This window comes from Falco peregrinus, chromosome 7 (genome assembly GCF_023634155.1).
Source record: "Falco peregrinus isolate bFalPer1 chromosome 7, bFalPer1.pri, whole genome shotgun sequence".
NCBI classification, from domain to species: Eukaryota; Metazoa; Chordata; class Aves; order Falconiformes; family Falconidae; genus Falco; species Falco peregrinus.
Window position 1 is genome coordinate 60,423,860 of NC_073727.1, and position 23,712 is coordinate 60,447,571.

Sequence of the window (23,712 nt, forward strand, 5' to 3'; positions counted from 1 at the left end):
ATGTTTCATGTTGTAACTTCAACAGGTACTTCACTCAGTTGTTAGCAGGAGATGTTATACTTACAACTAAAGACAATTCATTTACTTGGAATACGTATCTTTATATATCCAGAAGAAACTTGACTGTTGAATTAGAAACAGAAAACTAAAAATAATGTGCTTTCTTTTCTTGTTAGTGTCAGCCAAAAATTATTTCTGATCAAGACCAGCTTATGATTACAGCATTGGAATGTATTTATAGTTGTGAACGAGATGACCAGCTCGCGCTCTGTTATGATATTTTGGAATGCCTTCCACAAAGAGGATATGGGTAAACATTTTCAGCTAGCTATTTGTAAATATTTTAGGTATGTTAAATACAGTTGTGAAGTAATGCTTCAGAAGTAGTTGTTAAGTCACAAAAGGAGAGATGATGTTACTGGAATTTTCTGTCCTGGTATGAGTTGCCGTGTGTGTGTGCATCTGTGTGTGTGTGCGTCTGTGTGTGCTTGTGCTGTATATGTACTCTACCAGATAACGCAACAAAACAGGATTTAAAGTAGCAGCCTAGACCAAGGCTTCTGTATTAGAATCTTAGGCTTTTATAGCCTGGTGAGTTGGACTGGCTGTTAGTGCTGTCTTGTTGGACGACTTACTGTTAGTGGTGTCTCACACTTAGCTATAATCAGCAATATGGCCCTATGAGAGAGGTCTCAGTATGGAAGATCTATATGAAGGATAAGTAATTCTTGAGAAAGTGAAAGCATGAGGAAGGGATGTAAGCTATTCTCCCCAGTATCTTTTACATGTAGGAAGGAGAGAGCCTGAGAAAAGTCTAGGAAGAAGGAAAAGTTCTGTTCTTTGGAGACCGAGGGACCCCTCAATTTTAGCTATCCTTCCAGCAGGAAGCCAACAGTTTTATTCTTTCAAGTGAACATATATTTGATTTTCATCAAGGAATGTTTCAAACTGCTTATCTGTACGTCTATGTAATAGGGATTACATGAAGAAATTACAAGTAGTGTGTGTGTGTATATATATATATAATGTTAATTGTATATTTTTTTGCAGGCCTGAGACAGATAAAACGAACACTCTTCATGATAAAGTAGATGAACTGGAACAAATCCTTAGGTATTTAATTTTGTGAAAATAATGTATTCTTACAGAAGTCATTAGGCATAGCCAAGAATATTTTTATGACAAGAAAGTAGCAAGAATATTTTCCTTGGTTTTAATGCTGTCAACAAGATAATATGTAAGTTTTTTGTGGTCATAAATTATGAAATTTTGAATGGTTTTATTTTTTTGAATATTGTAAAACTGCATGGGTATTTTCCTTGGAATACAAGTAATTTTGGTTGTGTTTGTGGTTTTTTTGGTTGGTTGGTTTTTGTTTTATAAAGGGAGAGGAAGGTTACCCTGGAGATTTGTTTTGGTCATGATACTCCGTAATGCTTTGAATAAGGGAAAACTTGTTGGTGATATGCATTTACCCTACAGCTTTTTTTAATTTTTTAAAAAATGTATTTAATAAATACTGTTACTCTGGCTAATCCATACTTTTATAGACTTTATAGAGACTGTTTGCATTTGCAGTACATTGTCTGAGACAGCTTTAAAACCGCTAAGGTAGAGGTAGTTGTACAACTGTGCAGGATTCAAAAATGTTGACTATTTATTTACAGTGTGTCAGAGCTGTTGGAGAAACATGAACTTCAGAAACCTGTTTCCTTTGTGAAAGACACAAAAGACAATGCAGAGGAGGCACGGAAGCTGATGGTTAGGCTGACAAGGCACACAGGTCGCAAGTTAGTATTCAAAGGGGAATGGGAGATAAGGGGGAAAGGACGGTAAGGTAACAGTACTTATTGTCAGGGAGCGTCCCTGCCTGTTTTGCAGCAGGGAGCTGTAGTGTACAAACTAAACACGGTGCACATAAAACTCATTTCTTAAACTGATGATTAACATGATTAGTGTTCTGGCTGCGATCTCCACATTCAAAGAACTGTCTTGCTTTAAACCTATCTCAATATGTTTGTGTATTGCCTAAAAGGTGTACTGGCTGCAAAATACTGTAAGATCATGAATAGTAGAAGTTAACGTATTGTAAATGAAGTTCTTTAAGACCTATGAAATTTTATTGTAAGTGTAGGATTTGTAAAATAATAGTTTCTGGTTTTTGATGTGTTTTCTTAGGAGCTCTTGTAATAGGGCAATTTATTGATTGTATGTATTGATTCTACTTCTTATATTTCCAGTATAATTTTTCAAATTTTCTATTTAAGAAAAACTACATTTAATTTGTCTTCCAACTGTAGACGAATTATTATACAGCTCACTGTGGTTTGTTGTTTTTTTCTTTTTCTTTCTCTTAGTTATGTATTTCTCGTATTTAAAGTAAATGTGCACAACAGTGTATTGGTGATGGTAGAGTAGCATTTCGCTTGGACGTACTGAAAGCTTTAAGACTTGTAAAAACATTGCTTTAGAAAGATCAAGTTAATGCCTCTGTAGGAAAAATGTTGATTTATTTTCTAAATTATTTTGTGGAGACCCTTTGCTTTCCCAAAACAAAAGCTAATGCCACATGAGAAAATAGCTATTAGCTGGACTAGTCTGTGTACCTTCAAGTCTTTTAATTGGAAAGGCTCAAGATAATGTCAGAAAACCTTAGTAGTAAAAACTCTATGAAAGGTTTTGATAGAGCACATGAGGTTGTAAAGGAAGCTTTGTGAGTAAACAGATGTGTGGAATCAGAGGGTCAAGAATCTGAATAACATTCCAGTTTAAGGAACAAAATAAACTTGCAGCTGTATTCTTCTGTGCTTGCATGCAATTGATTAGTTCTTTAAGATTGCTTATAATGAACAGCACTTTAATGATTCTCAGTTGCTGTTAAAAACTTTTTACCCAGCTGTTCTTGGATCAGTATGAAGTTAGCACTTCCAGCTTTTTGATGTACTGCTGGAAATTAGCAAAACCTACTTGAGGGATTTTGATAAAGATTGCTTAAATCTCTGTGTTATTCCACAGAAAAAACACTTTGGGTACTACACTGTTATCATCAATTTTATCCCACAGACACTGTTTAAATGTTAATTAATATTAAAAGCATTCTGTCTTTAAATCACTTCTCGTTAAAAGTCCAATTAAAGATTTAAATACTGTTTGTGAAAATTCATATTTTTGGTGATAGAACTGTAGTGCATCTACATCTTTTCTTTAAGTCTGTTGAGGAAGAGAATATTTAATTTAAAAAATGTTTGTAGGCAACCATCTGTCAGTGAGACACACTGGAAGGAATTGCTCCAGGATATGTTAGACATGCAGCAGAAAGTATATACATGCTTACATTCAGATACTTGCTATGAGGTGAGTTTTATTTTTTCTTCCTGATTTATGTCCCAAGTAAGCTACAAATCCTCATTTCATATTGTTGCTCACAAATCTAAATACATTTTCATGTGTTGTGTTACTTGGTTGTCTGCTGGCTTTTTTACAGTATTTTCATTCAAGTCAGAAACTTCCTGTGTTAATTCATTTCATCAAAAGCTCCTCTAATAAATATACAGGAAATTTTTTCTAGATTTAAACTTTCTTTAGATGAAGTCAACTTCCTGAGACTTTATAATTGTATGTACAAATGTGTTTAGTATTAAACTCTTAAAACTAATGAAAATAAACAATCTTTTAGCTAAGTGTTATCTTTAGCCAAGCATGTTTTTTAAACATGAAGTTCTGGTTTGATAACATTATCCAAGATTATTATAGGATTATGGACTTTCTACTGCTTGTAATTGAGGTAAAATAATGTGAGGTAAAAAAAATCTAATTTCATTGAAGGAAAAAACCTACCAAACTTGCATGTACGTAAATCCAAAACGTATGTGATTAATATTTCAAAGGGCTTTTATTAGACTAATGTAGAATTTGCTGTGACGTGTCATTTATCTGCATTTTCACTTCAACAGCCTGCAGTTTTTTATAGGATGTGCCGTATCCACTATAATTGGTATTTAAATAGTCACATCTTTTAAAAGTTTAAGGTGTTTTACTGCAGTTGGCAGATTTAATTGCTTATGGCTAACAGTCTGATTAGCTCTTGGGAGAAGTTTTGAAAGCAAATTAGAAAAAAAAACCCTGAACTGAAAAAGCAATGCTATTCAACCTGTATGGAAAAAAAAGTCATGATTTTTCTGTAGTTCTACAGTTTAGTGTTGCTCAAAGAGAACTGCATTGTATTTAATGGTCATGCTTTTGTGATAGGCTGTGGCTTATGGTACTTGGATTTTTTTTTTTAAGTGCATTTAAAAAAATTACAGTACTAGAGAATTCTGAAAATAATAGCATTTGATTTTTTCTGTTTTTAATATTTTTATTAATATTAAATTATTTTTTAACCTCTATACTATATGATTAAAAAACCCCACCACAACAAAGAGTTTTGAAAAATTCATGTAGGAATGCTGCAAATCCTTTAAAATGTAGTGCCATTGTATCCAATTATGCTTTGATAATTAGAAAATTGATAAATTGAGGCATTAAGGATTTGCAATCATATGTGAGGTTTTATGGGGATATTTTTTTTTTTAGCGTGATGCTTACTCTATTCTGCTTGCATGCAAAGTGAATCCTGTCCTCCTCAAGGACTTAATGTCCATACATTTTGAGAGGGGTAAGATGTATGTATGTGATCTTTAAGGAAAAAAGTGTCAGCTATCATACTTTGCATCTTTCACTGTTCCTTGAGGATTAATGTATTGTGAAATGGAATATGATCCAATTGTATGATGCTTTTTAAGAAGCACTAACTATGTTCCTTTCCCAGAGTATAAGATGATTTGCAGAGGTTCTTTCTAGTGAATAAATGCTTTAATTTCAGACGCAGTTGGACAGGGTGCTAGATAATTTCATTTATGCCCCCTTTCCCATGAAAGTTCTGACCAGATTACCTTTTGAGGTCCCTTCAACTGGGGCTTGACTATGACTCATTGACTCTATTTAATTTGTTAAGAAATTTAAAACTTTTTATAAAGGCCATATTGTTGCAGCTGTGATATTTTCTGAAATGATTAAATGCATATATTGCTCTTCATTAGGACAATACCGGCTGTGTTTTAAAAAAAAGTAAATTTGTTTTTGTAAGAAATTGAGATTATTTTGAGCATCTTGAAGTGGGCAAAACTTTGACCTGAAAGTAATAGTTAGGTGTTTTGTGGCAGGTGCTGGTATGCATATTGGTATGCATTCTTTGAAGATAGTCTTGATTCAAACTTAAAAACCATCTTATTTGCTGAGTTCTAAATATTTTACTTTCTTCAGGGACACAGCATTTTTTCACGTATATTCTTGGTTTTAAGGTCTTAATACCGAACTGCCTTTTCAGATTTGTACATCCTATTAACACCTCAGAATGCAGGTATAAATAATTTCCTCGAAGTCACACTGTAAAAAAGGCAGTCAATAAGTTGGTGTTGGTTGTTCCTTGCCACATCCTCCCCCCCCCCCTCCCATCCTGTTCCCCCCAGAAGTAGAAATAATTAGCTATTAGTTAATTTTAGCTTTACTTTCATTTTTTTACCTTCATAGTGTACTGCATATTCATTTTCATTCACGTACAGGATTGGTTACAAGTTTCTCAGTTCTAATGGAAACTAGTGCACATCCTCAGATAGCACCACTGATGTTTTTTGCTAACTACGCGTGCTCCTCAAGTGGGGTTTTGCCCTCATTCAGTGGGGCTATTTGAATCAGAGGCCACAATCTCCCCCTGCCACAACTACCTTTGGAAATCCTCTTCTTGATAAAAGTTCTATTTTCTGCTTGTTTTAATCAAAAGGGGTTGTTCCATAGAACACAGATAAGCTTATCTGAAGCTGCTCCTGCAGACTGTTGAATTATTGTTCTTTCTTTTAGATATTCACAGAAAGTCTTTTATGCTCAAGCAGTATAGACAATATCCACTTGGCTGGGCAAATGATGCATTGCAGTGTTTGGTCAGTGGATCTACCAAGTGCATCAAAAGGGAAGCCACAGTACCGAGTCAACTATGCAAAAAGTATTGAACTAGTTTTGGCTGCTGGCAGAGAATATTTCAATTCTTCAACGAGCTTGACAGATAGCTGTATGGATTTGGCCAGGTATATTTACAATTACGATATACATAAATACATATTGCTCTTTTAATTGAAACGTGAATTTTGTTTCCCTGTAAGAGGGGGTGAATTTTAGGTGAGTTTATTTCTTTTCTTGTAAAATTATATGGTAAGTCAAAACAATACTTTCGCCTTCTGCAAAACTCTTCTGGTGTGTAGTTTTTTTGGGTTTTTTTGGGGTTTTTTTTTGTGGTTCCCCCACCCCTTGCTTTGTGTGTGTGTTCACCATTGCAGTTCCTGGTTGATGGAGTGATCTATTACAGAATTCAGGTTGAAGAACAAGAAGAAATGTGCAAGCCTTTCTCTGTGGATAAGAAGGTTTTCACTCATGTTACTTGGACCCTTTCCGCGTTATGACATTGAACACAATTGTGGCCCCCGGTTACTACCACAACAGAAAATAGCAATTTGCTGATTCTTTCATTACTTTTATTGTTTTGGTCTTTTCCAATTCTGAGAGTTCATTTGAGGCTATCTGTCTCTCTTTGTTGCATGAAGAAGTAAGACAATTCTTCACAATGCAGCTCAGCCATAGAGCAGCCTTGAAGGTTGCAGTGTGAATGTTCATTCTTGTATAAATTTAGACATGGAAGTATTTTCTTTTACAGATTAGATGCAGATAGGTAAAATAGTTTGGTATTACCTATGTAGAAGATTGATTCCTTGGCTTACCGTAAATATTTAAAATAGAAGCATGTCTTAGTATTTCCAGCCTTTCCCTTTTATTCTAAGAATTTGCTTTTCCATGGGTATTGTTATGTGTTAATCCAAATAAATTTTCCTTAAGGCACTTATTAAAAACAGAAACAAACAAACCAAAAAAACCCCCCAAAATCCCCACAAACACAAAAAAAAAAGAACAAAAATAAAAAAACCCCACCCAACCAAACAACCCAAAGAAACGCAAAACCACAACTCAAACACCAAAAAACCAAAAGAAAATCCCATAACCAAACAAAAATATTTGTTTCAATTACAATGGAAGACATGTCATCTTTATAAAGTACTACTTTCACTTAATGTGAGTATACTGACCTACTAATTACAAGAAAAAAGTTTACTTATTTTTCTTCCCTTCAAGATACAAATTCATCTTGACACATAATGGTATGTACTACACGTTACCAGTTTGTGGGGGTATTTTTGAGTACTGACTACAGCAATACAGTCAACCTATTTGTAAGTAATTATTGTTTTTCAAATTAAGTTTTCCTCAATAAAATATTGTAAGTTTTATGGATTGACAAATCATATATTTTTTGTTAGAGATTAAGGGAAGAATACTTTTGCATTTTGCCTTGAGTAACAGTTATATTCTCCATAACTTAATTGGACAATGACTGAAAAAGCATTGGGTTTTTTCCTCCCTAATCACTCACAGCTTGTTTTTCTCATAAATACATGTGATGAGGATGAAGGTTTCTTTCTTTATTTGTGTGGGATTTTGTTGTTTGCTTTTTTAGTAAAGGCATTATTACCTCAGGTCAATGTTGAAGGGTGGTCACTTTTACAGGAGTAAAAATGCTAGCTCTCTTTCTACCTTTTTATTGAAAGCGCAATTTATTGACTATCATTATTGCTTATAAGTGTTTGTTCTAGGTATATGCTTGCTTTGGAGGCTGAAAAGGCCCAAGAGTCACTGGCTTTTACTTTATTTTAAAATATATGAATATTTATATAAATATATAGATGTTTAAATTAGTTGAGGCTTTCTAACATTTTGGATACCAGGACAACTAGATAGTCTGTAAAAAAGTTGTGATCACAATGAAACATGCATAGACTGTTACAGTATCCAAATTACAACTGAATTTTATCTGTGTGCATATAATGGCCATCGTTAAAGTTTATGTGTTAGCTGCTTGTATGGGGAGAGGATACTGTAGTTGTGGGATTTCCTTGATGTGTAGGAGAGAAGCCACCTCTAGGCTAAGTTAGGACGCAGAGAGGTTGGTTGGTTTTTTGTTTCATTTTGGAGCAGCAGGAACAAAATGCATGGTTATTTGGAACAGACCTTTTGGGTCAGCAGTCTAGTCCTTTGCTGTTGCATGTGGCACTGTAATGCAATGTAACCTCACCTTTGTGCCCGGGAAGGTTGTGGGGCAGATCCTCCTAGAAGCTATGCTAAGGCACATTGAGGACAGGGAGGTGATTTGAGATAGGAAGCATGACTTCACCAAGGGCAAGTCCTGCCTGACCAACCTAGTAGCCTTCTGCGATGGAGTGACTACATCAGTGGTCAAGGGAAGAGCCACAGATGTAGTCTGTGTGGACTTCTGTAAAGCCTTTGACATGGTTCCCCCCCTCTCCCAACATCCTTCTCTCTAAATTGGAGAGATATGGATTAAATGGGTGGACTGTTTGGTGGATGGCCTCATCCAGATGGTAGCATTCAACGGCTCAATGTCCAGATGGAGATCTGTGACAAGTGGTGTTCCTCAGGGATCCGTAGTGGGACCAGTACTGTTTAATATCTTCATCAATGACATAGACGCTGGGATTGAGTGCCCCCTCAGCAGGTTTGCCAATGACACTGGACTGAGTGGTACAGTTGACAGGCCTGAGGGGTGGGATGCCATCCAGAGGGATCTGGACAAGCTCAAGAAGTAGGCCCCTGTGAACCTCATGAGTTTCAACAAGGACAAGCGTAAAGTCCAGCACCTGGGTCTGGGCAACCCCTAGTAACCCCTAGTATCAATACAGACTGGTGGTTAATGGATTGAGAGCAGTCCTGCAGAGGACGTGGGGGTACTGGTGGATGAAAAGCTGGATGTGAGCCAGCGATGTGTGCTTGCAGCCCAGAAAGCCGGTTGTATCCTGGGCTACACCAAAAGAACTGTGACAGCAGGTCAAGGGACGTGGTTCTCCCTCTCTGCTCTTGTGAGACCCCACTGGGAGCACTGCATTCAGCTCTGAGGCCCCCAACACAAGAAGGACACGGACCTCTAGGGGCAAGTCCAGAGGAGGGCCACAAAAATAATCAAGAGGGCTGGAGCACCTCTCCTGTGAAGACAGACTGAGAGAGCTGAGGTTGCTCAGCCTGGAGAAGGCATCAGGAGACCTTATAGCAGCCTTCCAGTAGCTAAATGGATCTTATAAGAAGATGGACACAAGCTTTTTACAAGAGTGTATAGTGGCAGGACAAGGGGTAATGGTTTTAAACTAAAAGAACGTAGATTTAAACTAGATACGAGGAAGAAATTTTTTACAGTGAGGGTAGTGAGGGCACTGCAACAGGTTTCCCAGAGAGGTGGTAGATGCCTCATCCATGGAAGCATTCAAGTTGTCAGATTGGGTGGGCCTCTGAGCAACCTGGTCTAGTGGAAGTTGTCTCTGCTCATTGCAGGGAGTATTGGACTGGGTGATCTTTAAAGGGTCCTTTCAACCCATTCTATAATTGCTATGAAAAAGTGATTTAATGTCATTATAAAATTAAGGTTTATTTTCTAATTCTGCCCCCCCCCCTTCCCCCACCAGTCTTTGACTGAGAGTCTTTTCCATTAGAAGACTCTGGAAATACAAAGTATCACTGTTTTTAGTATCTTAGAAGTTTGCTGTCATTAACTTTTATCTCTGTTTTTATGGTCAGATTTCAAAATAATAGCTCAAATACTTGCTATGAATGTATGACCATGTGTTTACTTCTGTTTAGTAAGCTGTTTTGGTCCTTCTCTGACTTTTTTCCAACCAGTTGTTTCATGGTAACTTAACTTACCTCCCTGAGTGTTCATCACAGAGTTTAGGTCTCCTAGTAGTCTTGCTGTAGGGGTTGTTTCAGGCAGAACATATTTTTCTTCTCTTTAGCAAGTTCTTTTTCCTTCTGCTCCTGTTTTAATTTCCGCTTTACCTGAAAATGTTTGTCAGTGCTCCTGAAAAATGTGATGGGTTCAGATGGGAATGTAGTTACCATACAACTTTATTTTTTATGCAAACATAGCTATTTCTTATTTAACATGTAGAAATAAAAAACATACAACAAATTGCACAAACAAAATATGTTTAATGTGTATGATGAATTAAGCCATTTTAAAACACTGAGGCTATTTTGCATGTGGAAATATTTTGCATATTTTGAAAATATCTATTAATAAAACTACTTATGAATATGCTGTACCAGAATACAAGTTTTATTTAAAAATATGTAAAATCTGATTATGTTAATGTAATATTTATAAAACATAAAATTTTAAAAAGTTTACTTAAAGTAAAATTTTATTAATAGTTGCATATATACATCTTCAGAGCAATTTTGATAGTTTTCTTTTTTAATCAGCTTTGTTTTCATTTGCTGAACCTAGTTAAGGAAACTGAATTTTTGACAGTAGCTCTAACATCTCACTTCCAATCAAGTTTTTGCAGAATTTCGTTTTTATCTTAGTGGATTCAAATCAGTCTTTATCTACTATGTAGCAACACCAAAACACAGTAGTGATACAAGAAATACTTCCCTAAATAATTACATATTCATTTATATTACAATGTCTTTTGTTAAATTCATTGCAGGTCTAATTTCAGTAGGGTTTAGGTGATGTTCTTACCATAACTAGGTGAAGAAGATTGTGGCAATCCAAGAATAGAATTTCATAAAAATGTTTAGCCAGCCATGACAGAGGTACAATGCCAGACACTTACAGTGTGTGTTACAGGACTAGTGAGTATTTTGATGTTCCATAAGCACAGTAAATTACTGTTGGGTTTTGGTGGGTTTTTTCATACTCACAGTTGAACTTTTCCCACAAATTTAACTTCAAATTTATTTAACAATTTTTAGAAAAAATTGTTTCCTTCCTTTTTAGGTGCTGTCTACAGCTTATTGTAGACTGTCCAAGTGCTATTCAGGAGGAGCTAGATCTCATTCGTGCTCTTGGCTACCTTGAAGAATTTGGTGTGAAAGTACTACCATTACAAGGTACTGCATATTTTCATTCTTTATGTGATTACTTGAATCACGGGCATAAATATGCATGAAATATAGTTTACTATTGCATGAGTGTTACATGGTTAAACTCATGTTACATGGTTAAAAAAAAGGTCCCTTTTCTGCTTCCAAACAGCTTACAGACACATACCAAAAAATTGGGTTTTTCTTAAAAAAACATTCTTCTGTTGACGTGAGATGAGAAAGATGTCTGCATTTGGAGTCTGTGTTTTGGGACTTTTTTAGCAGAACTTCTTAATAGACTACCAAGTATCTGAAGTTCCTGGTAACTTCATCAGAAATAGTTTGAACTCACCTTTTATTTGCAAAATAATCTGTCCTTGCTCATTTGCTGATGAGCTTTAAAGTAATGGGTGGGAGAGAGGTACTTCACATGTAGGCAGTTCTCATGTCTGCACTGGGCTGTTTCATTCTGAGGTATGTAAAACCCAATGACAAGAGAAATGAGCTTTCACAAGGTGTTTCTTCTGATGACTTGTTTAAAACTTTAAATAATGTTTTGGAGCTCTGACTCCAGTGGTATGGGAAGTTGTTGGACAAAAGTTGGAAAGAAAGGATAATACGGACAATGAGATAAAGGGGAAAATAGACTGTATTGTAGTGTATTTTATTGCTTATAGATTGTGCCAAACAAAGTTAGTTCACTGCTTTATGTGGAGGTTGACCCTGGCTGGATGCCAGGTGCCCACCAAAGCTGCTCTGTCACTGCCCTCCTCAGCTGGGCAGGGGAGAGAAAATGCGGTGAGAGGCTCGTGGGTCGGGATAAGGGCAGGGGGATCACCACCAGTTACCATCATGGACAAAACAGACTTGACTTGGGGAAACTGGTTTATTACCAATCAAAAATCAGAGTAGGGTAATAAGAAATAAACCAAATCTTAAAACACTTTCCCCCTACCCATCCCTTCTTCCCAACCTCAGCTTCACCCCTGATTTCATTTCCCTTCTACGGTCCACAGTGCAGGGGGCTGCGGTCAGGCCCCTCAGGCCCGGCCGGCCCCGGCGCGGGTCCCCGCGGGGGCACCGGCCCTGCCCGCAGCCCGGCCCCGGCCCGGGCTCCTCTCCCCGCGGGGCCACGGGCCCTGCCCGGAGCTGCTCCAGCGCGGGCTGCCCGCGGGTCACAGCCTCCCTCGGGCACCCCCTGCCCCGGCGTGGGGCCCTGCCGGGCTGCGGGGGGGGAGCTGCCCCCCGGGGGCTCCGTGGGCTGGGGGCACAGCCTGCCCCGCCGGGGGCTGCGCCGCGGGCTGGGGGGAGCCTCTGCCGCGGCGCCTGGAGCCCCCCCCGGCCTCCTCCTGCCCTGCCCTGGGGGCTGCAGGGCTGCGGCTCTCACATGTTCTTACTCCTCTGCCCTGGCTGCAGTTGCTGTTGTGCACCGACTTTCTCCTCTTCTGAAATATGTTATCCCACACGGGCTACCAGCATCTCTGATGGGCTCAGTGGTAACTGGCATTGGCTCTGTTGGACAAAGGGGAAGCTTCTGGCAGCTTCTCGCGGAAGCCACACCTGTAGTCTCCCCACTGCCAAAACCTTGCCACACAAACCCAATACAGTTAACAAAACCCTCCACTTTTCTAAGTGAAAGAAGTACAAGAGAGCTCAACTACTTGGCCTTCCGTAAAGCTTTAATGTATCGTGTGTGGGCAACTATGTGAAACTGCATTAACATGGGTATTGGGAGCACTCTAAAAAACTGGCTGAGAAGAGCACAGAGTACCAATGAAACATGCTGATGTTTTACTTGTGGCATTGTGCAGAGGAATACTGGGATTTATGGGAAGCACTTGTGGGTCTGTGGAAATGAAGTGAATGTTCTAAATGGTTGTTGTTACTTAACAAAAAGAAAACAACAAACTACTCTTTTGTTTCCCTAGTATTCCTTCAAAGTAAGCTGATGCTCCATATGTTATATTCGGAAATATTACCGTTTCTGGGCTGAGAATTAAGTCTGGTTTCTGCATCTTGCAATATTGATATCTAGAGGAGAATTATTTTTTAGTCAGTTTGTTCAGCCTGTAGAAAAGTAAACATATTTTATTCATCTTTTGCAGTGTGCACATTATTTTTATTGTAAATAATGTAATGTTAATGCGATATTATGTTGCCAAGTGTAGTACAACTGATCTAGATTAATTAGAATATGTGAAATCATGCCTGTAATTTCATTAATGATCCTGACTTATCCGTTCCTCAGTATCTTTCATGTAAATCTAATTAATAAGATTAAAATTATGTTTTAAAGTTTTAATGAAAGCCTTTAAATGGTCAGTTACTTTGATAGAATGTAATTAAAATAACATTAAGGATCAGTTATTCCCACAATAAGAATTAGCAATAGTCTTTTATGTTTAGTATTCTGTAGAGCTTCCCCCCCTTGCATTTTTAGCAATTCGGAAGTTAAGGTTGTGAACTATAATTATGATGTATTTTAATAAAATCTGGTTTGGACACTCCTTATTAACATAAAAGGTGAAGAGAACTCCTTCTTTAATGAGAGTATTTAACCCATGGTATTATATCAGATTACTTTCAATTATGTTAAATAATACAAAAAAATCTTACTTAATCAGTGAATGAAAACATTTTACTGCTGTATACTAATATATGTGTGATAAAATATTAAAAGTGAAACCAAAAGTGTAACCCTTTCCTGCGCCCCATTCTTAATTTGTTTTAGTCTTAATTTCTAGAACTTACTAATAAGAGTTTTCATTATGCAAGTGCTGCTTAGCACTTATTGAGGCCTAATAAGATATGTTTTAAACTGTGCAATAGCACATGGAGCTTATCCCTCATGCAATCATTAATGTCTTACTAAGTGTTAAGTGGAAGATCTGCGTGCTGTTCTTCTGTGTTTTGAAACTTGAATGGTATGAAAATGCTACCTTTTTAAAGCAGCAGCCTGAAGTTAGTCACCCACTATCTAAAAAGAGCACTGCAATTGGTTCATGGTATTACATTTTATAATTAAGGTAATTGTTTAATTCTTGATAAAATCTTTTTTGAAACACAGTACTAATTATAAGCCTCTCAGGATATGGTTGACAGGATATGGTGATTTGCAGGCTTTCCCTCTACTCGCTCAGGAATATTGATGTAAATTAAAACAGCTGAAGATTTTGCCTGTGACAGTTCCTTCAGTCTGTATGATATATCCTGTCCACCCTACAATAAAATGTAGCATGAAATATTAGTTATTTACAACGTTCTGAATGAAAGTTAATGTCTGTTTTAGCAGCCTTTCTGATAATGTTGCAAAAATTATATTTTAAAAAGATAATTGTATAAAGGCATGTGGTTAGTCATATGAACTTTAAAGCATTGAGTCTGAAAACCTGAAACAAAAATAAATTTTCATTTGGGTCCCTTTTATTCCTCCCTTTCTAGCCTGATGACTTGCTAGTGATTGGGGCTGGGTATATTATAGTGTTGTTTTAACTTTCTGTTTATCGGTATAATTGAGGATCTGTATGTAAGTAACTTTCAGCTAGTTTTCAGATTGTGTTTGCATTTTTATATTCCCTAGTACTCTTTCTGTGCCTGCATTGTTTAACCAGTAATACAGCAGTAAGGTTCATTTATAAAGTCTCTAACACCAGCTCTTCTTTCAACAGTGCGTTTATGTTCAGATCGACTCAGTCTCATCAAGGACTGTCTTGCTCAGATGTCAACAAACTATAAACAATCTGCTAAGCTCTTGGGACTTGCAAATTTGCTAAGGGTTGCAGGTAAGCTGTGCTAATAAGACACTGAATTGCAATGCAACATGCATTTGTGTTATACTTTGGGACATTTGAGTTTATCGTTAGAATGTGTGCTTGAGGATGTCACCAAAAAATTATGTGGTAGACCAGTCATTGGGGAGGAATGAAATAATTTTAGATGAATGAAATATTTTATCTGTAAAACAGCTGATACTGTCAGCTGTTCTGATGTTCCACAGATACGTAAAATAAAAAAACCCAGCCTTGTCTAATCTGGATTTTTAGTAAAAGCGTATTTCAGGTTGGAGGACTTGTGACTGAGAATAGTTTGTCTTACAGTTAACTGATAATACTAAAATTCCAGTAAATCTTATTGTCTCTGTCAAGTAATGTAGTTTGGTTTAATAATAGTCCCATTTAAGTTAGAGGCAAGAAAGTCATCTAGAATGCATAAACTTCAGCTTTGTGTGTCTCCTTTGTACACTACAAATAATGTGTTAGCTTGACTATTCATTTGAGAAGCTGAACGTCTTCAAGGATCAAATCCTAAGTATGTTAGATGATTTTTTTCTTTTATCTTCATTTTCTAGATGGCCTACCTAAAGTGTCTGACAGCCCTTTCGATTTTTGAAAAATACTTCATCTGTGTAACTGCAAATACAATACTGCTATTTTTATTGATGTAGCAATAGAATACAGAAATATAAAATACAGATTTGTATTTCGTGCACCGTGGTATATAAAAATCAATGCATTCCAGCTTTGTCACTGATGCATGGCTGACTAATTCCTTTCTCTCTGTATTTGTTAAGAAGAAAATTGTTAAATGATTTATGTTTTCAGGAAGCTTAGTATTGGCAATTTTTTTTCATAGTATTAAATATATATAGGAGGGGGCTATCCAAAGGGATTGGATGAGGTTATGAATAGAGGTATAAAAATTAGGTTGTTGACCTTCCAAAATACCCATGTCCTAAGGAAAGACAGCACTGGAAATGGCATTGTGACTGTGATAAGCTCAGTGTTCCTGTTACATAGCACTGCTACATGAAAGGTGACAGAGGGGAGGGGATGGTACGGTACCATGTTAGTTAGCTGGATCCAATCTATATATTTGTTCATTTCACATGTAATCTTCTGTTCTATAGAAAAACTAGAGTGACAGGCATTAACTTTATTTTTCCTTGTTTGCAAGACTTTTTGGGAAAAAAAAAGTTTCTTCGGATCAGTTCATAAGACAAGATTGCTGTACAGCTGCTTCCCTCTCCTCTCTGCTTCTACCCGCATTAAGTTAAAATCTGTCAGTTTTTCATCTAAATAATCTGGGTTCTTTAGGCTAATGCTGCTGATTTTTGTTTTACTTCCTTTTGAAACTGTGTGATTCTTTTTGTATGAGAGAAGGAAGAGCAAATCCGCAGTGATTCTGTGAAGCTTAACAATACAAACTATTTTGTCCAGTAGTGTTATCCTAGTGCGTTAGTTATAGATCAGCATGTACAGTGCCTTGGTGTGTACCTTTGAACAGGGAACAAACTCATGGCTCCCATCTCCGGAGACTGAAAGATGAGTGGCCTGCACTCTGCAGCCAAAGGGATTGAGAAAAATGCGTTTATAATTATCAGTGGTGGCATGCCACCTAGCTACCTTTTGATTCCAGTTCATATTGAAGTTCTAGCATGTCTGGTACGGCACCACTCAGCGACAGCATGACTTCATTCAGGCCATGATAGTCCACTGTTAATCTCCATTCTCCGTTAAGCTTTCATGCGGGCCATATGGGGCTATTAAAGGGTGAATGGGTCTTGCTGATGACTCCTTGGTTCTCTGGTTGGTGAATCAGCTTGTGGGTGGGAATCAGGGAGTCTCGGTTGGTGTGGTGTTGCTGCTGGTGCATTGTTGTAGTAGCAGTTGACACCTGTTGTTCTTTGACTTTCAGTAACCCCACCACAGATGGGTCTTCTGAAAGACCAGGCAAAGCAGAAAGCTGCTTAATTTCCTCTGTTTCCAAGGCAGCTATACCAAAAGCCCACCGATATCCTTTCAGATCCTTGAAATACCCTCTCCTAAGACAGTCTATGCAGAGGATACATGGAGCTTCTGGACCAATCACAATGGGATGTTTTTGCCACTCATTCCCAGTTAAGCTTATTTCAGCCTCCAATACAGTTAGCTGTTGCGATCCCCCTGTCACTCCAGAAATACTAATGGGTTCTGCCCCTTCATAGCTTGATGGCATTAGAGTATGCTGTGCACCTGGATCTACTAGAACTTTATATTCCTCTGGGTTCAATGTGTCAGACTATTGGATCTACACAGTCCCGTAAACCCAGTTATCCCTGTCATCTTCCTGGCTGGAGGCAGGGCCCCCCCCTAATCCTGGTCATAGGATCCCTCACCAGGACAAGTGGTGCAAAGTGGATGTAGCATGCAGTGGTTCCGCTCACTTGTGTCTTGCCAGAAGGGATTAGAATTCCTTTTCACAGGATAGAGAATAAAGGCAGCCCTATCACTTTGTCTGGGAAACTGTCCTCTGGAGACTGGAGCAGCAACCTTCCTGGAAGTCTCCCCATTTGTGACTGTTTTTCATTGTAATTATGCATCTGTGTCTACTGGGTTGAGTTAGGCTTTCCATCCCACCTCTTCATGTCCTTGCTGTGGTCCTGCAGGTGTAACTGCAGGGTACCCTGTGGTGTGTATCTCCTATATTCTCCCCTTCAAACAGAAAGGCACCTACTGGCTGAGATGCGGGTCTGTACAGGTGGAGAGTGGATGATGGACATTATAGAGGTAGATGATGGAGGAGTGGGTGGTGGAGATGATGGAAGCAGAGGTACTGTTTTCGTAGTTCTGCAGATGGCGAAATCACTTCATCCATCATTGGTGTTGTCTTTACAACCCATTGTTGCCAATGAATTGGCATATGATGATGGTGTGCTCTGTATCAATTTCTGCCACATACGTCAGAGACATAGAACTTCATTGGGATGCATGGGTGACCGTGGATTGTCCTGGTAATAATAAATCATCTCTTTCACAGCTAATGCCCTGAAGTACCGGCTACCTTTCTCTATTGCAGCTCACTTGTCTGGGTGACAGCTCTATCACAGCCAAAACCAGGACAGCTACAAATGACATATTTATTCTAAGAGTATTGAGTGCTCTGACTTTAATGGTTAACCTCAGGAATAATGCTAATGGTTATTGCTGTGGTAAATATGGTATTTTAGTAGTAAAGGTCTATTCCAAGAGGGAATCTTGGTAAAGAATATACTGCTTTGACACTTGCTTTCTTGTCTTGTATACTAAATAAATACCTAACTCTGTCACTTTCACAGTTATCTTTTGGTTACTGAAAAACATTTATTTGAAAGGAAAAGATGGCAATAAAACATTTCCTGTAGTGACTTTGTCTGGTGGTAGATGTGGTTTTTTTTTGTGGGTGAGTTGTTTGTTTTTTGGGTTTTTTTTAAGTAAGTATTTTTAAGCTTTTGTGATTATAAACCGTTTCACTGTCACTGACGGCTGACTAGTCATATTGCTTATAGAGAAATATTTTCTTTACAGGATATTCATATGTGAGCAACATACGGATTAATTGAGAGAATGCCATAGTTGTGAATTTTATCTAAACTTATTTGTTGTAGGGGATGAGCTATGGAAAACAGGTTTCTTTATTTTTAAGAAACTATTGCTTTAGTATTTTTTAGCGTTTCTGGACTTGAAAGCTATAAACAGCCTACCACTATTACTGCAGATATTTTTGTGCCTGACATTCCATTCCATTGATGAGTATCCAGAAGAGTTTCCAAAAGCATACAAAGGAAGCCTAATTACCTTTGCTCTTTTAAGTCATGTATGCAGATGCTTTTCCCAACAAATTAAAGAAAGTCTGTAGAGCTTTACACTTTAGTCCTCAATTACTGCTGTATATACTTCCAGTGAGTGGTGGAATAGGCAACCGTACAGTGAATTTAAAGTTGTGTATGATATTATATCCAGGTTAATAATACCTGTAAAAAAGTGGAATGCTGGCATAGCCTTAATCATAGTCTGTAAATGAAGAGTCTTGTAAAATTTGATAGTAGGTATAAAAAGATACTGAAACAAGACATTTAGAAATGGCATTTCTTTACGTGTTGGCTCAGTAAGTTGAGTTGGTTAATTACAATTATTAATATGATGAAGAGTTATTTTAGAACTTGGTAGCCATAAGAATGTTAAGAAACACTAATATTATTCCACAAATCAGTTTGTAGCTGAAAAGGCATCTCACACATGCAGATTAAAAGATTTGTGAATATGTATATGTTATTTTAAACTGAATATTAGAAAAGGAAAATCTTCTTTGCAGTTATAGCACAGATGGTCTTTGTTAGGAGGTTTAAAACTACTGAGAAAGGGTAAGTTGATTTCTAACAGCTTATGATGAAAGGGAATGGTTTTATGGAGATATATTGGGATGAGTCTGGATATTGAAAAAGAATCTAGGGATTGAACTTCATGGACTTGCTTAATGAAGAATTAGATAAAACACAACTGGAAGAAAGAATTGGTTTTTGTCCCTAATTGGTTTTCACTACTTGTACAATTATCCTGATTTATGAGCCACCTTTGCTGTGAAAGAAGTTCTAATTTTGTTTTGTGGAACATACTTGCCAGTATTGGTTATGCAAGCTCAAACTTGCAGCCCTTTCCATTCCTGAACGACTGTGTGTATCTACCAGTAGAGTGCTTTCTTCTGCTTTATCTGCTGACTGATGGAATTTGTTGTAGCTCTTCCCCCTCTTTGCTTTCCCTGCCACCCCAGCCCATACAGTTACTGATTGTGAAAGACCTGCTTGCTACATCTATCCATACCTATATAAACTCTATACATATGTGTATGTATATAGTATATGCGATGTTATACTGTATATAATATATAGCCTATAAAATACTATGAGCGTATATATTTTAATTCCAATTCTGAAAGAATGCATTTGCTGTGCATACAAGGGTAGACTGCACATGGTCATCCCTAAGGAGCTTTAGGAGCTGTGTTCTCTGAATATAGTTTGTTTACAGAGCAAGGTTGAAAGTGAGTAATAGAATTTATATTCATACTTATCAAAGCTAAAATGTTGCTTAGGTAATGATATATCACCTAGCTTATTAATTGCTTTAAAGTATTTGACTAATGAGAGTGAACTCTACTTAAGCCTCAAGTCTCTGTAAACCTCTGTGAAGTAAGCACACAAGTGTTTTCCTAATTTCATAGATTGGCAAAGTGAGTGAGGGGGAATGTGCTCAGCATGACAGCTGGAAAATCTGCATCTGCTCAGGGAGCTGGAGCTGTTCTATGTCTCGTGATCATCACTTAATTCACACTCTGTTACGAAAGGGTGTGAAACAATTCACTTAATGCAATTGCTTGCTTACAAAATAGGAGGAGCAAAAAAAGTAAAAAAATGATTATGTATCAGAAACTAAGAGCATTTTCTCTACTGTTACTGTGCATATCTAGTGAGTTTCACTGTATTTCTTGAGTCAGGCTCTCTAGAAATGTTTTCTGTTCATTGTTTTCTTTTTTTACAACTTTTTGTGGTAATTCACTTAATTTTAATATCCGTAAGTTAATTCTAGTAACTTTAAGCTTTACTCATATTCCTCACAGTAAGTCAAAGCTTATTGTTGAAATCTACCTTCCTCAACGCTGACTTTATTGCTTAATGCATGTGGAAGTAACCATGCAGATGGTTTCTAACATCCTAACTGCAGGTGACATGGAATTTCTGAATTATACATCCAAGTTTGATACTATGTGACTTTTTAAGTTTTTATGACCTGGTTTCACTCAAGAGAATGTTGTTTCATCCACTCAGAAGTAGTATGCATCTTATTGAAAGTGTTTCAGTGTTTCAGCTTTTGAATATCCTTTATTTCTGAAGAAAAACTATTTCCTGTTATTTCTGAGCGTCTGTATTATTCTTCAGGGAAAAAAAGTAATTCCTAATGTCCAATCTAAACCTTCCCTTGCGCAGCTTGAGGCCATTTCCTTTCTTCTTATCATTTATTACTTGGGAAAAGGGACAGACCCCCACCTTGCTACAACTTCCTTTTAGGTGTGATGTCATTCATATCTGCTTGTATCAATTCCTATCTGAATGTTAAACATCATAAGTCTCTGAAGTTGTTTCCATATCTTATTGTTAATCTTACTGGGTGGAGTAACCCTTACAATGTAAATCTTATGATGTAAAGAGGCAATCATCCAAAGGAGCTGAACACATGCAAACTTTCACAGATAATAAAAGGGGAATAAAATAACTAAGATATCCTTTCCGGTTTCTGAACTTGATTTGTTTAAGTCTGGTTGTCAGACATTGACATTAAGGCTTAATGCAGAATTACTATGTAATATAATAAGGTCACCATTTTAGTAGTTTTTGTTATTGAACCTTTCTTGGTTTTATATCTTGGATGTCTGTCAGAATGGCAAGGGGAACAATTCAGAATTCAAAACTTTGACTTTTAGAAGACTTTATTATTAAAAATACTTTCAAATGAGTCATTGCAAAGCTGTAGCAGTGAATTTTTTCATGTTTCAATAGAATATGACCAAGACTAAACTACAGCAGGTAGTATTTTAAGTGACTGTACTGCTGAGGCAACAAAAGCTGCGTAAAAAAGACGGGCTGTGCATTGAAGGGGATTCACTCGTCATGTCAGAGCTGATGGTTTTTCTGTGGCATAACAGCATGTGTCAAGATAATGGAAATTTAAATGAGTGAACAGTGGAGATAAAATGAGCAAGTACAGCCATGGATGGAAAGGGAAATGATCCTTATATTTTATGTTTGTGCTTTTGTAAAACATGTGGAGATGTATCCTACTGCATCAAAAATAATTTGCTAAAACATTGGGGTTGGGGGACCTGTTAGCATGCAACTGCTCAAGCATAGTTAAGAAGAAAACCATTCCTTGCTCCAAGTGTTCCTCTTCCCTCCAATTCCACTGATTTTTAAGTAGTGATAAATAGCAGTAATTATTTTGTTTAGCTAAAATCTGAGCAACAAAAGTACTTCTCTTGCTTTTTATTTGTGTCTGCTACTTAGTCAAATCTCTGTCTAAAGTAGTAAAGCTGTCAGGACAAAGTGGGCATCAGAAGGTGAGTGGCAAGTACAGATCTCTTGCTTATCGAAATGACAGTTCACATTTAAGTTGTGTAGTTGGAAGTGACTCTTTGTCATCTGTAATTGCTTTTGCCCGAATGAGAAGTTCCCAGGTTCCAGAGGGCGAATTTTTGCAACAGAAGAGCCTTGGATGTGATTAATTTGCAACATCATGTGTTGGCAGTACATTGTACAAGAAGCCGAAAGATAAAATGATGGGAAGCCAACCTGTTCTCCCAGCTGAGTTAGTCATGACATGCAAGGTTTAGGGGAATTTAGACTGAGTTGAGTAATTAGGGTAACTTCACTTCCCCGAATGTCATTCTAGTGCAACTGCTACATCTTTTCTTTTGAAAAAGCTTTAAAAAGAAATTTACTTTGCCTGCGCTGATGGACCTGCAAAGTAGAGTTAAAAATAACAGCTATGTGATTTAAGAACATGTACTCTTTAAATGGTTTTCTGAACTGGATCTGTTTAACCTTCTGAAATATTTGATTTCCCAAGTTACAGTAATACAGTTTCATAAACCAGTGTCCTTTTCAAATGACTGTAACACCGGTGACTGTGTAAAATCACTTTTAATAATAGGGGAGAAACATGAGCAAGAAGCTTGCATTGAAAAAATCCACTCTTTTTTATTAGCTTTTTGTCATCCTTCTTTCCTCAATTAAAATTAATAGCATGAGATGATTTTTCCTGTGTTTAGTCACCTTGTCATACAGTGCATAGACATATATGCTATTTTGAGCACAAGACTGGACCAGCTGGTGTCAGTAAATAACTTTGTCTCATGTGTTCACTGTAAATTGGAAAAAGTTTTAATAAAATAGATGTCTGGTAAAGGGTTGCAGGTGTAAATGTTATTTGTATTAACTACAGCTAGCTTTGAAAAAGGGGTGAGTTGTCTGATTAATTTTTCATCTGTGAATGCTTATGTATTAAAATTAAGGTCAGGACATTTTCCTACAAAGATTCTTGATGAAACTCTAGTCAGAAGAGATAAATGATATCTGAAGTGTAACTTTTAACTCATAACTGAGGGAAGAGGTGTTGTCCAGAAGATCTGGTGACCAAGATGCATGTATGGCGTGAAAAAATAGTTTGATGTACTTGCTCAATTTATGAGAGTAGGGTTTTTAAAATTCCTGTGTCTTCCATATCTCATGATTTGGATCACATTTGGCTGTGAAGTGGGAATTTAACCCAGGGCTTTGTATGCTGTACGAAAACAATTAAAAATTTCCAATTTTTTTCTTTTCTTATGGTTCACAGAAGTTTTTTTCCTATGTCAGTGTTTTGATTTATGTCACTTACCTTAAATGCCGATTTTTGATATGGTTTTTTTTTTGTTTTGTTTTTGTGAGGTGGTTTGTTTTGTTGTTTGTTTTTTGTTTTTTTTTTACCTAGACATAACATGCTGTGTAATTTTCTTTTTTTTTAAGCCAGTTATGATGCCAGTGTTTTTTACTGTTTTTATTGTTTCTTTCAGGAAAAAGCAGATAATTTTATTTCTGCTTCAATTTCAAGATGTACTTTTCATGTTGTGGCATATAGTTTTCCTAAGACATAAAACATCAAGTTTAAGTTGACCATTAATTCCAATTAGCTAATAAAAATGTTGAATTTTTCTTACAGGAGATGATCAGATTGAGAGAAAAGGCCAAGTTCTAATCCTTTTAGTGGAACAAGCTCTCAGTTTCCAGGATTACAAAGCAGCTAGTATGCATTGCCAGGAGCTCATGGCCACAGGTGAAGTGAATAAATGGGGGTTGCATGGGATGAT

The 23,712-nt window shown here is 37.1% G+C and overlaps 1 protein-coding gene across 1 annotated transcript in view; it reads left to right on the forward strand.

Moving 5' to 3' along the window:
* Nucleotides 1-23,712, forward strand: part of NBAS (NBAS subunit of NRZ tethering complex) — a 183,715-nt gene that overhangs the window by 53,464 nt on the left and 106,539 nt on the right. The window contains exons 26-33 of the mRNA XM_055809968.1: nt 177-310; nt 1,051-1,113; nt 1,668-1,790; nt 3,252-3,354; nt 5,899-6,122; nt 10,934-11,046; nt 14,688-14,801; nt 23,565-23,678. Coding sequence (XP_055665943.1) covers nt 177-310; nt 1,051-1,113; nt 1,668-1,790; nt 3,252-3,354; nt 5,899-6,122; nt 10,934-11,046; nt 14,688-14,801; nt 23,565-23,678 — 988 coding nt within the window. The remainder of the gene's footprint in view (nt 1-176; nt 311-1,050; nt 1,114-1,667; nt 1,791-3,251; nt 3,355-5,898; nt 6,123-10,933; nt 11,047-14,687; nt 14,802-23,564; nt 23,679-23,712) is intronic.